Source organism: Acanthisitta chloris, unplaced genomic scaffold (genome assembly GCF_000695815.1).
Source record: "Acanthisitta chloris isolate BGI_N310 unplaced genomic scaffold, ASM69581v1 scaffold38124, whole genome shotgun sequence".
Taxonomy (NCBI): Eukaryota; Metazoa; Chordata; class Aves; order Passeriformes; family Acanthisittidae; genus Acanthisitta; species Acanthisitta chloris.
Genome location: NW_008668305.1, coordinates 26,456 through 40,503, shown reverse-complemented (window position 1 = coordinate 40,503; position 14,048 = coordinate 26,456). Strand labels below are relative to the sequence as shown.

The following is a 14,048-nucleotide window of genomic DNA, read 5'->3' as shown; positions in this document are numbered from 1 at the left end:
TATGTCTTGCTGAGGTATCCTGTTCTGTGTGTCCCAGAAGATTTAAGAATGATGTGAGATGTATTTTTTCATCTCAGGCCTGTGACTGGGTTGTTCAATAGCAGATATACATGTAAATTTCAGCAGCTATACGTATATATTGGTAAATTTCAGCTTGTGCTCAAATTTTCTGTTGACTTATCCGGTCAGTGCAGTGGAGGGAAGATGCGTTCTCTCAGGGCAGATTACTGAAATGATGGTCTCAGAAACAGAATTACACTAAATATGTGCACTAAATCAACACTGAGCGCAGATCAATATAGTGTGTATTTCAGCCACCAGTTTAATGGGTTTTTTTCTGAAAAGAGCTTTTGGTGAGAGCCCAAGGAACTAGTTTTGGTTTAACTGAAGTGAAAGCCTACTTCAAAAGCAGAACAGGCAAAAGTCTGGAGGTGAAGAGGGTGTGGGAGTATGTATGAAGATATTTTTCTGAAACAGAGCTATTGTAGCATTTCCTGATGTCAGTTTTGCATTTAGTCTTGCTCAGTGGTGGAGGTTGTTCCTGTACAGTAGTGTCAGGATGTCTCTACAAACTTTATTTAGCCATTTATATACCTAGGGTCTTTTCTAAATAGCTGTAAAACACATCGTGATTTATGATGAAGGCATGGATATAGGCATGATGGAATATTTTATGGATATAGGCGTGATGAAGCCTAAGATCCCCTTTCATATGCAACTTAAATCTTAGATAAAGCTGATACAGAGCAGCAAGAAAGTTTCCCTGTTTCATAGGTGCTGGAGCTACTGCTCAGATTTCTTGGGATATGATTTGGGCCTGACAGGACCTCAGCATTGTTTCAGATCATCAGTGAGAGCTTGCTTGGATATGGCCAGTTTGAAATGTGAATTTTGAAAGGAAGTTCACTATAGTTTATTTCTTTCAAAAAGTGTCCATTTCCATTAAGCTAGACTGACAGACTCAAAGCAAATGCTGTGTGACTCTCTTCTAATGGTTTCTGTAATGGTCAGATTTGGCAGTAAAGCCAAAGAAAGAATATAAATGTACTACTTAGAATATATTCTTCCTACTTCATTTTTTCTTCAGAGGAGAAAAGTACATGGGAATGTGGCAGGATGATCTTTGCCAAGGCAATGGCATTGTGGTTACTCAGTTTGGACTGTATTATGAAGGGGCCTTCAGCACCAACAAAATGATGGTGAGTTGTGCACCAGACTCTGTGCTGTAGTGACCTTAAGTGCGGCAGCTAGGCTGTATAAACCTTTTGTTCTTCTAACCTTCTATTGCCCAGACTTTTAGAACTGTCTTCATAATCCCTGCTCTGTTTTACATAGGACTCCAGAAACTGCTTAAAAATTATTAGTAACAGGTTTTTCAATGTATCTCTTGATCTGCAGTCTGGCATTCTGTTATAATTACTACTTTGTGTTCTTTATGATTCTTTTTGTAGGGGACTGGAATTCTGCTTTCTGAGGATGATACAGTATATGAGGGGGAATTTTCAGATAACTGGACTCTGAATGGAAAGGTTGGTATTACTGTTATGACTTGTAAACTGTTACCGTCTTAAAAAAAGAAGTTGCTTTCCTTGTAATTTGGTTCCCAAAGGATATCTGTTAATTTTTTTTATCTTTTCTCAAGGGAACACTGACCCTGCCAAATGGAGATTATATTGAAGGTCTCTTCACTGGAGAATGGGGATCCGGGATAAAAATCACAGGGACCTACTTCAAACCTAGTTTGTATGAGAATGAGAAGGACAAACCTAAAGCACTGTGAGTGTTGAATATGAAATAATTTCTAATATGATTCAGTAGTACTTAGGAACAGAACTACTGTCTTTTTATCAAAGGCCAGTTAAAAATATTTCTTCCAAAGAAACAATGAGGTTTTGAAAACATTTTTCCTTTTTCTATCATCTATCTTCCTGCTCAGGATTTAAGATGTAAGAAATGAAATAAGATGAACATCTTTTTTTATAGCTGTTGTTGCTTTAATTGTTACTTGAATATGCAAGTAACGGCATGAAATTACGGGATGGCTGATGGTGCTGTTACTGTCCTGTGGCAGTCTCAATTTTTTTGGTGTTTATGTTAGAATTGACTGTTAGAAATTGAGTTCACAGCTGCTGCTGACTCTTGGCTGAATTGCCAAAGAGCATTTTAACACCTTGGTAAAGATAATTCTGAAAAGTATTCCTATAATCTTATGTATAGCAGATGCATTAGGTCAGTTTGCTTAATTATTTCTGGGGGAAAAAAGCATGTTGAAGTTATAACCAATATAACTTTGAATAGAAGGACTCAAAGTAAATTTAAAGAGTAGATGAAATGTTGGTATTTGGTAGCAGTGCATACTGGTTTAGTAATTGCTATATGGGGCTCAGTATCTTTGAGGCATACTCCCAAATTTCAGGTCAAAATAGGAAACACAGCTCTAATGCTTTTATGTAGATGACTTCTCAGTCTGCTTCCTGAAGCTTTCACTGGTAATTTCTCTTGACAGCGCCGACACCTACAACAGCATGTGACTTAAGCAGGGCCTCCCTGCTGCACTAAACACTTGGAACCTTAGCAGCTGTCTGCTTTTTACCCCAGTAGGGAGTCTATGAATAAATGTATGTACATATTTGTGAAGATTGCTTGTGAAAAAAGGATTTGATTTACTCTTTTCAGACTCTTGAAGTTGAAAATCTTCTGGTATAATTTGTGAAAAGGCTTAGAGCTTGCTTTTCTGCTTTGTGAAACTGGAAGCATGGGGAAATACCAGTGTTGCTAGTTCTTATCTCAAAGTGATGGACAAAATGTTAATGAAAAGTGTGGCAGTTTCTGACACTTGATTTAAAACAAGATAAAACTGTTAACTCTGACAGCATTTATTTGTTCTTATGAAAGCTTTTCAAAGCCCTAGATTTCATTCTTTGTCTGAGGAATGGGGAGAACAGTTCTTGGTTTTCTTCTGGCTGTAGAGGATCCCTGAGCATTGTCTGACAGCTTAAAAGGTGCTGGAGTTGGTTTTACTCTCTACCAGCACATCCCTAACATGTCATGCAACATCCTCTGTTAGATACTACTTTAGGGTCAGAAGCTGTGTATCCATCCTTGGTATTTATCTGGGTAGCTATGCTACTTGTGCATTCCAGGATAGTGAGATATTTGGGACATACTTGTGCTGTGTCCTTGCTACATTAATGCATCCTGAACTTTCTGAACGAGTGCCAGTGGTGAAGATAAGCACCTATCCTCTTCTGTGTTTAAACAAACAATTTCCTGGAAGGCTGCAAAAGTAAAACTTAACTTGTCTAATAAAGTTCATAGTTGTTCTCACATTAAACACATTAATCTTGTAGCATCATAATATGTTACATGGATTGATGTATGTGAGTTAGCAAAGAAAAAAATGAAGGATATGTATAACATTTTGTAAGATATTTTTTAAAAAGGTATTGAAAGTCAACACATTAATTAAATAGTAGGCTCTAGGTTTATTCTTAGTGATAAACTTAGTTCACAGTACAGACTTAAGTATATCAGCTTTTGGTAAAACAGTATGAGACATTAAACTGACATGAGCCATGGGTGGTTTGCATAGCTGAACATGTTATTTTGTTGCTATTTGATTTTAACAGACCAACTGGTCATTTTATTAGGCGGAAACTTGGGATCCTGTCAGTGCCTCCTGATGAGAAATGGAAGGCTGTGTTTGAAGAATGCTGGAACCAGCTTGGTTGTGAGAGCCCTGGCCAGGGGGACAGATGGAAGGCTTGGGACAACATTGCAGTGGCTCTGACCACCAACCGACGGCAGCACAAAGATAGGTTCGTTCCTGGACAATGTAATCAGCCAGAGAAAAAAGGGATTGAGAAAGAAACTGGAATCACATTCTAGACTAGAAAATCTGACTGTAAAGGTTCAGTTAAAACAATGACAACAAATCCTAAACAAAATCAGAACTCTGAATACTCTGCAATATAAACCCTTTCAGGGACAATACTGATGTTTAGAACTAGTTCAGTTGTTAACATCTCACTCTGTTTCTGTTCTGTCTCACTCTGTGCAATGTCTTTGTCCTTTTTATACCTACAGCCCAGAAGTATTGAGCCGTTCACATACTCAGACACTGGAAAGTTTGGAGTTCATTCCACAACACATTGGTGCCTTCACCCTGGAAAAATATGAAAATATAAAAAAATATTTGATAAAGGTATTGCGACTCAAATGTTGACATAACTTGTCAATAAGGCATGACATCAAGCTCACTTTGTAAGAGCTTCCCTTAATTCCTACCATATTTGCACTCTTGTAATCCATGTATTCATTCACATTTGCTCATTACTTCATAATTTATCAAATTAAAGTTCACAACTGAGACTAAAATAATTCAATACTTAACGGTCAGTTTTTGTTCAGTTACTCTCTTCACCCTTTGCATTGGATCTCAGCAGAGCATCTTGAAATACTTGCTTGTTATTTCATGTTAATTTTAAGAGTACAGGACAGGTTACTAGTCCAAGTACTAGCACAAGTTCTTGTGCTTTCTAGACTCTTCTGAGTTACGTTCAGATGATCTTAAATCTTATAATACAAATGGCAGTTGGTTAAATATAGCTCATTTTTGAGGTATTTGTAGTATTTTTTGAAAGCCTTTTGTTGGATCTTTGACCCATCCCTCTTGAATTTTTTTTTCCTTTAACTTGTCCTGCTATTGACCTATCTCACTGGCCAATTGATAACCTTTACCTCAGGCTTGTGATACTCCTCTCCATCCACTGGGCAAGCTGGTGGAAACACTCGTAGCTGTCTACAGAATGACCTATGTTGGAGTAGGAGCTAATCGACGATTGCTGCAGGAGGCTGTAAGAGAGATCAAGTCCTACCTCAAGCGCATCTTCCAGCTGGTTAGGTAACAAGACTTTTATTTGCAAGTCAAACTACTGGTGAATTAAAGATGTCTCATGTACTGAAACTGTCTAGTGTTTATACAGTTCAACTGTTTCAGCATTGCTATTTGGGTTTCGGGGTTGCTTTTATTTCCTTAAGTTTTTAAGGAGTCTTGAATGTTCTGTCAAAAATAGAAAAATCAAAATCTTCACCTGTGTATTACATCCTACATTATACTTCAAAATGTGGCTCTAAGAAGCTCACCTTGAGTTTGGATTTACAATTTAGTGTCTCTGGATATCCATGCTGTGCAAAGACTGTTCAAAGTATACCAAAGGCTATTGAGGACGGGGACTCTCAGTGTGTTCTGTTAAAGTTCTTACCAGCATGGATGAATGATCTTCCTATAAAGTGCTTGCTTAGATTCTTCAGAACAATTGCAGCTTTAATTGGGTCCTGCCAATCTGAAAGCGGAAATACTCCAAATTACTAACTTCTAGAAGACTTGTCTGGAGGGAAGTGATGTCAATGTTTTAGGAAAGGTGTCCTTGGCATTGAAGGGGTTGGTCTTCCTAAGTTTTCTTCCAGGAAATGGTACGGTATGTCTGTTTGCTCTGCTGTCATAGCCCACCCTATATTATTTCAGCTGACTTTTCTCTCCAGTCTTGCCTTCTAATGCTGTGATTTGTAGAAATTTCTCGAAGTGATCTCAAATGTTACTCTATTGCCATTTAGGTTCTTGTTTCCTGATCTCCCGGAAGAGGGCAGCACAATTCCATTTCTGGCAACGGAGACAAAGGGGAGGAGATCATTTTGCAGTGGGAAGTCTGACTCCAGATCAGAATCTCCTGAACCAGGGTACATAAAGAAAAATAACCCAACAGATTAACAAAGGCTTTATTTTATTTATTGTCAGTTTTTTCCTTGGGTGGGGGAAGAAAGATAAACACATGACTGGATGAATATAAGCAGGATTTTTTCCCCTTTGGTTCTGATGACAGATTCCAATAAACAAACTAGCATGTAATTGTTGTAATAAGCCCTTGATCCTTGTTCCATACAGTGGTTCTTTAATTAAGCCTCAACTTGTTTGTCTGTTTGTGGGTAAGCAAGTTCAGGCTTGGGCCCAGGCTTCAGGAAACCATTTGGAATAAGAGCACTGGGGATAATTTGTAATTTTATCTTTGGAGAGATACTATTTCCTGTATTTGTACTTATTTTCCTACTCTTATCCTTCATAGAATAGGCTCATACTACATGAAAGATTTGTTCCAATGATTTTCATGCAGTTTTTATAGGTAATTAGGTTTTTAAAATGTCGTCTTCTGCAAACCATCCCCCTCTAATTTTTCTCCTAGCTATGTGGTAACCAGTTTTGGTTTGCTGCTCCCTGTATTACTGCCACGACTCTATCCCCCTCTGTTTATGCTGTATGCCTTAGACAACGAGCATGAGGAAGATGCTTACTGGGAATGTGTTTTACGTCTAAACAAACAAACAGATATGGCTCTTCTCAGTTTTCTTGGAGTGCAAGTGTGAGTATGCTTCAACAGTAAAACAGAACTTAGAAAAACATGGTGTGTAATTAGATAAAGCAATTTTTTTAAAAAACCCTATTGTCTAAAGTATTTTCTTGGATTAAAATGCATCTAAACATGTCTTCAAGCTAATTAATCTGGTTGAGAGAGTGAATCAAAACTTCCCTCTTCCAAAAAGGGGAGGGTGAGAGGGATGGAAAGGAGGTAAAATATGTTGGCATTGCTACAAAACCAGAGTGAGACATTTCAGACTAGGCTATTTTCCAGCTATTTGTGCTAGATGTAGTTGATCCTGCAGGAAGGGCTGTTGTTTTTCATAGAACATGATGACTTCACTTTTGTAAGGTGAAAAACACTTTTAAGACTATGCTCTCTCAATAGACTGTTTGATTTCTTGCAGGAAATTTTGGCCAGGCACTGTATCCATCCTTGGAGAGAGTAGAAAGGTATGTTTATTGGGCTTTGGCTTATGATGTGCTTTTGCCTAGTGCCTCGTTCAAGCTGCTGAAATCATGAAGAAGCAGTCGAAAGATTTTTGACCAGGCTTTTTGCTTAAGAGATGCTTTATTATCTTGTTTCCTTGAAAGCTATATGAGTGATTTAGCAGGGTGTTGGGCTGGATCATCTCCAGAGGTCCCTTCCAACCCCAACCATTCTGTGATTTCTTACAATAGCTGTCAGTCCTGCTTTGTCACTTACTGTCTTACTTGGTATTGAATTCTAATTCAGGAAGACATTTGCTTGGTCTCCAGTTATGAAAGTGTGAGAATAAAAGTCTAGCAGGGAAATTTTCAAGCTGCTTGATTAAGATTACATACTTTCTGATTAGAAGAATTATATGGTTTTTATTCTTAATCATTATTTTGCTGAAAGAGGCTGAAGACTAGTCCTAGCTGCACAGCATCTCTGTGCTCCAGTAAGAGTGGCTTAATAATCATAACTGTGAACAATTGCAGTGTTTGCACTACACTCTGAATCATGTCTGTTTATAAATCAGTATACTTTGATTTGAAATTTTCAGTTTCTTCATTAGATATCTCTGCCTTTAGATCACCTCTTTCCTGTTTCTAGCTGTGGCTTGTGCAAAGTCTGTAATAATCAGAAGCATAGCTTTGTCAGAGTAGTTACTGCATGTGGACAAACTTATACTACTTGATAGAGAAAAATCACCCAAAGCTGCTACTGAACCCCATCCTGAGACTATGGGTTCCCATCAAGACAAGTCCCTTTTTTTCCCAAATCATGAAGACTCCCCTGAGAAAACATGATGCAGACCTCCACTCACACTCCAGAAGTTAAAAAATACAGCACTGGCATGTTTCTTGAGTTACTTCAGATTTTCTGTACTGTTAGGTACTGGGCAGAATTCTTGCCAGCTGTCCAAATCTTTCACACTTCTGCCTGGCTTGGTTTTGGTTATCGTGTAGAGCCCTCCACTGGGAAGCACTATGTGGCATGTATCTCTCTGAATTATGGGGCTCTCTGCAGCCAGGTACCTTATTTGCTGAGTCATTCCTTCAATTAAACAGGATGTTTTCAGCCAGAACATGTTCATCTCCTCCTCTGTGCAGTTTTCTCACTTCTTTAAATTTCTCTAGGTCTTTTTGCTTTCATTCTGTACCTGCTTCATTCAGAAAGATTTAGACCAGTTGCATATCAGGAGCTAGTATTTGTATTTATTCTTTTCTGTTTGCTCCAAACTTGAGTCTGATTAGTGACTGCTATGATTTTTCTAGATTTTCAACCATTCCAGTCTTAGAGTTCCCTCTTGATTGTTAACTATTAAGATTCAATAATTCTCAGTCTTATGTGACCTGGAAGGCATTCAGAACCTGATTCTTGTAACGTACCAAGGAATTCAGCGCAGGCTTTTCTCTACTTTAAATGAAACACCTACAAATTAATATGTAGGCCAATTTCCTGGATGGATGACTGTGGCCTCCAGGCACGTTCCCTTTTCTTAGCACTGGAAAACTGATGTAAATGTCTCTTTTGCCAGTGTTTGTATTATATTCTGCTTCTCTTCTGCTGCTGAATAGTGGGATTCTTAAACATGCCTAATAAATCCTCTCATGGTTGCACAGGTATCATCAAACACAAAAGATGCCTGCTTTGCCTCTGCAGTTGAACGTTTACAGCAAATCAGGTAATTCTCTGAAATTTGTCTTGTAGTGTTTTACTGTTCCTGCTATAGTAGTATCTAGTTTACTTCACTGTGATCCTTTATGTCTCACCTCCTTTCATTCACCTTCATAAGAGAGGTCACCATGAAGTTTTCCAGTTCCTACTAAAAATGGTAGCAATTTCTCCTGATGAGGAATGAAATATTGCCTCATAAATGTTGACTGGAAGATGTGTCCACAGGACATGATTTAGAATCAGAGGTGTAAGGATGGCTCTCAGATACACATGTGAATTTCTAAACAGCTGTGGTAAAATGTCCTGTGCATGGGAAGCTTTTCTGTGTCTGTTAGCTATATTCAGCTGTCAGAATTTAAGTAGAAATTAAACACATTAGAAATTAATTTTTCCCCTTTTACCATTGTGTCAAAACATCTTAAAACTGTGATGACAGGCTCACTTCCAGCATTGTGCCTTGATGTGGTAGTTGTAGTCTGGGATACTGCACAGCCTTGGCTGTTGTGGTGTGAATGGTCTTCTTGGGCATGGGGAGGGCCATGCTAGCTACCAGATTGTCTTCCTAATTTAGATGCAGATATGTAACTTCTTATTGTTATCCTGTTTTGCTTTTGCTTTCCAAATAGTACCACATTTACCCCAGCTGACAAGTTGAAAGTGATCCAGCAGACTTTTGAAGAGATCTCTCAGAGTGTACTTGAGACCCTTCAGGAAGATTTTCTGTGGTCCATGGATGACTTATTTCCTGTTTTTCTCTATGTGGTGCTACGAGCCAGGTAAGCACTAAGGCTGCCAGTCATAAGCTGAGCATAGGCAATATGAGTACTTTTACCTGTATTAAACACTCTTGCTTCTCATTATAAAACTAGTTGCTTGCTTTTTGTAACTACAGTTTTTCCAATTTGACTGTTTGCTTTGGCCTGAAAAAAATTCTGAATAGTTAACTGAAATGGCTGTGACTTCAGAATGAGGTTAGGGACAAGTGTGGGTTTGTGCACAACATTATGTACAACGAGTAAAAACATAATAATGGTATCTTTTGTTCACCTGTTCACTTTTCCACTCTGCTGTGTGACAGGATAAGGAATCTGGGGTCTGAGGTGCACTTGATTGAAGACCTGATGGATCCTTATCTGCAGCATGGGGAGCAAGGCATCATGTTCACTACCCTGAAGGTGTGAAAATTATTCAGAGTTATTAAAGGCTTTCTTTGGACTTAATCAGCTTTTAGCAGTGAGAGTCAGCTCAGGATAATTGCACGAACGTTAGGTTGTAACTTCTTTGACTTCTTTAGTGAAATCTTTAACTGGGATGAGCAAGGAAACTTAAGATAGAGCTTTGGGTAACCTAACAATTGCAGGTCCTGCTAATGTGCAATGTGCAAATGCACGTTATTCAAATGTAATGTTCATTGCTGTTGACTGTTATAAATGCTCACCTGAGCTTGTAATTCCTCTGCAAATTAACAAGCCTTATTCCCTTTATCAAAATTCAAATGAAGTGCTGCTTTGGAGATGAGCCATTGCAATAAAGTTTAAGCTCAACATAGCATCAATACTCTTTGGGAATTCAGTTTGGGAAAAAAAAAATTACTGTGTCATTCTCCACATTTTATTAAGTGTTCTTATTTTTTTAATTATGGGAAAAGGAAGAGAATCTCTTTTGCTGAATGTACACTAGAACTTCCATAATTGGAAATAGGTTGTTTCGGTACCTCAAAACTGTTCAAACAAGTGGGTCTTGTGACAATTTAGCTTTTTGGTGGGGTTGTTTTGGAGGGAGGTTGTTAATCTAAAACTTAAATAAAAATCTTGAACTGAGCTGTTAGGTGAATGTGATTGTATTTTCTATCTGTGCAAACTAGATAGGTGCAGAGGGTTTGGGTTTTTTAATACCTGTTATTTTCATAGTGCTGCAAAAAGGGAAGGTTTGCAGTGGTTCAGATTTATCAAAGAGCCTATGGAGTGGAAGCAGAATCTTATTTTCCAGGAGTGCAAGTATTGTCTGAGATATTTATATTAAGTTTCTGGTTTTGGCTGACCCAATGCATGTTTGAACCTGCATTAAGGAGTGAATAGCTATCAACAGCAGGTCAGGGTGCTAGAAACTTTTGCTTTTCAGTCTGAGTATTTCTGAAATGCTTCATCCTGCATCCTTGTCCTGTAAGAAAATACTTTCTTTTTTTGACTCCTTCTGACAAAGGGGAAAAAACCCAACTTGTGAGCAAAAATGTAATTCATCTTGGCAAAGCTGTGAAAGTATTTAGAGTCCCAAAACATGCTAGCTTGCTTTATTAAGAGTTGGATGTAATTTGTAACTCAAAAGCTCCTCTTGTTCTTTTTGCTAGTTTATGGATCAGAAGATTTTCATGTGTTGAGTGTCACTGTAGCATCACTGCTTGTAGTGAGCCTAGTTCTCTGTCTTCTTGGATAGAAAAAGTCAACCTTTTTGCATACGATGTTTTATCAGTTTTCTGTGAACTAGTATGTATATTCTAACCTGAAGTTTGTCTTATTTCAGGCATGTTACTACCAGATTCAACATGAAAAGCTTACCTAGACCATCATTTACCACCTGCCTCTGTGGGATAATCTACTCAGTGGAACTTCACTAATAACCACTTCTTCCTTCAAATGGCCCTTAGAAAACACTTGCTTACAGTTCTGCTGCTACAGATGAAAATATTCAGTTGTTTCTTCTGAACTTTCAGTTGTAAGATTGGAAAACTGCCACCAGAGGCTGCTTATGAAGTGGTGATGAAGCTAGAGACTTGGTTTGTCAAGCACCTGCCAAGAAGAAATACTTTTCTATTCTAACAGAAAGATTACTTACTCCTTTTAAATTATCTATGCTGCAAGAAGGCATGACATCCAGATAGAGCACCTGTGATAGTCTGGACCGCATGGCTTCCAAAGCAGTGGGCTTGTTTGTGTTATTCCTGGTTTGTCAGCAGAGATGTTTAAAGGGAATGAATTGCACCACAGAACCAACTGGTCTTCCTGAGTTAAGCTATTACGTTTGTTTATTTAAGAAAATAGAGTTAGTATTTATAATGGGTAATCTATTGTGTGTTTGGCTGTAAAGGTTTTGAGGCATCCGTGTTGAACAGCATTGCTAAATGAATTCATGTGCTGTTGTGGAAATAATCACACTGTTCTGGACTTTCCTGTTTACTAGAATTGTAAATGTACAGGCATTCACCAGTCTTTGTGTTTATGAAATAAATAACAGGCAGTGACCACTTCAGATTTTGGCACTGAATGAAATCCTCGGTGTGCAGTGTTGGGTTGATTGCCCTGAGGTCAGAGGAGAGATGCTCTCAGGAGTCAATCCCCTGTGTGGAGGTGAGCAGTGCTGTCACACCGGGGGGGTGGGGTGACCTCGGTGGGTGCCAGGAGCCCACCAACATCTCTGTCACTCCCTCCTCAGCAGCAAGGGGTGCTCAGCCCCTTCCCAGTGCCAGGGCTCAGCGCTGGTTTCAGGCTCTGGCTGCAGTTGGAAGCTGCTGTTGGTTGCTCCCTGGGCCGCCCTGCCGGAGGCACCGCCCGCAGCTAGGGATCTCCTTGGGCAATGTTCTGTGCTTTATGGCTCACTTTCTTGATATCAATAACACTAGTGGATACCTTGAGCACTGTAGGTGCTGTTCGTTACCAGGCCTGACAAAAACGGGGAGGGAAAAATAGATTATAGAATGTTATAATTCCTTATGTCAGACTGCCATAGACAATGCGAATCTTATGATGAGGTAGTAATCACGGCTCATGGAAGAAATTATATGCCAAGATACTGTTTGGAGCAGTGGCTGTAATGTAGCAGTTTTCATAATAAAGTAAAAGTGATTGATGTTTTTGAAACTAGTTTTATCAGAGAAGGGGACAGAGTCATTCTGGAATGATGATGTTTAAAACTATTATTAAACTTGCGACAGATTATAAGAGAACACAGAATGGACTTCATGTTTGCAAATAAGTTAGTGTCAGCTTAATCTTACTTTTAAATGGTACTGAATAATTTGAGGAGAGTTAAGCAATAATGTGAATAAAAGGGAAGCTATAAAAAGTTCATTTGTGAAGGGAGGGAAGACACAACTACGGATGGAGAGCATAATGAAGTGTAAGGCAGGAATACAAACACTTCATATTTTGTGCTGCAGTCTTTCCATGCAATCATCTCTTAAAACTCAACATAAAAAAATTTAACAGACCTGTAGGAACAGAAATGCTTTTTGAAAATGAGCTATCCTGAACAGCTGAGTAAATCAATGGCAATTATTTTCATCTACAAAAGATCTGAATTCAGGATTTATTTTGCATTTTCCAGGAGTGTAATACTGAAAAACAGATTTGAGGTTGTTTTTTTCCCCCCATAACTGTTGTGTATTAGTGTTTGTTGTGTTTGGATGTTTCACAAGAAAGGATTTTAATATGCAGCTTTGACATGTGAAAAACTTTGTTTCGTATGACCTTGTGCTTCTACGTTCATTCTGTGGCTTAAACTGAAAATTTAGGCAGAGATGGGAAGTATTTTCATAATCTTTCCTGCCTTTCAAGAACAAGGTGTATCTACAAATAGGCAGCAACTTTAATTGTGTAACTTCATTTTCTGTGAATGATGCAAAGTTGAGAAGTAGAAAAAAACAAAGAATACATCTGCCTTTACATATATATACACAGAGAGGTATGTATCTATGCACACAAGCCCTTAGGAAAAGTAGTGGTATCACGTATGAATTTAGCTTTCTGATTAATGGAAGCAGACAGTCTGGACTGGATTATTTTTGGTCTTTCTGGTATATAGCTCAGTTATTAGCTGAAGAGAATCCCAGGATTAAATGTGCGTCTGACACAGATTCCACTTCACAGCCTCTGTGGTCTGTGATGTGTTAGGAAATCAGTACAGACCAGCTTTGATTTGTGTATTGCTGTAGCTAACAAATGAGTTAACCTGCAGGACCTTTCCAGCTGTGTTGCTTCATGGCAATTACTTTTTCTATTCTTTTTTTTTTTAACTTAAATAGGGTTCTGAAAGCCAGATATTTCTTGTGCTGCGGCAGAAATCCTGTAACCAGCAACAGAAGATCAGTGTTAGTGTTACAGATTCTCACTGCAATCACAGGCACAATAAATGAAGACAGACCCCAAGAGATGAGTGCCCTATGGACTAGGAAAGTTGCTGAGAATAAGAAGCTACTAAAGTGAGAGACGATGTAAAGTAGGTTTTTATGCAAGAAAAGGGTTAAAGGGATTTGTTCTCTTCTCCCTGGTAATGAGTAGTTCTAAGGTTAGGTTTCTGCGGATTAGAAAGGAGAGGATGTCCATAGATTAGCTGGGGCGGTGAGGTTACTTGCTCTACTAACATCCAGCAAATATTCCTTCCCTCTGGAAATTTTGCATAAGCTGAGCATGGCGTGTTCTGTGGTGTTTGCAGGTAAGAAAATACGCACTTTAGTGAAACCATTGTACTGCATGGATGCATTATGTCTCATGTAGC

The 14,048-nt window shown here is 38.6% G+C and overlaps 1 protein-coding gene across 1 annotated transcript in view; it reads left to right on the top strand.

The window, feature by feature from the left end:
* Positions 1 to 11,755, top strand: part of ALS2 (amyotrophic lateral sclerosis 2 (juvenile)) — a 34,714-nt gene extending 22,959 nt beyond the window's left edge. Inside the window, exons 21-33 of the mRNA XM_009072840.1 lie at positions 1,088 to 1,199; positions 1,452 to 1,529; positions 1,643 to 1,776; positions 3,651 to 3,818; positions 4,087 to 4,204; positions 4,746 to 4,903; positions 5,617 to 5,739; positions 6,240 to 6,416; positions 6,820 to 6,865; positions 8,504 to 8,565; positions 9,185 to 9,334; positions 9,637 to 9,733; positions 11,079 to 11,755. Of these exons, the coding sequence (XP_009071088.1) occupies positions 1,088 to 1,199; positions 1,452 to 1,529; positions 1,643 to 1,776; positions 3,651 to 3,818; positions 4,087 to 4,204; positions 4,746 to 4,903; positions 5,617 to 5,739; positions 6,240 to 6,416; positions 6,820 to 6,865; positions 8,504 to 8,565; positions 9,185 to 9,334; positions 9,637 to 9,733; positions 11,079 to 11,117 (1,462 nt within the window). The 3' untranslated portion in view covers positions 11,118 to 11,755. The remainder of the gene's footprint in view (positions 1 to 1,087; positions 1,200 to 1,451; positions 1,530 to 1,642; positions 1,777 to 3,650; positions 3,819 to 4,086; positions 4,205 to 4,745; positions 4,904 to 5,616; positions 5,740 to 6,239; positions 6,417 to 6,819; positions 6,866 to 8,503; positions 8,566 to 9,184; positions 9,335 to 9,636; positions 9,734 to 11,078) is intronic.
* The last annotated feature ends 2,293 nt before the right edge of the window (positions 11,756 to 14,048 follow it).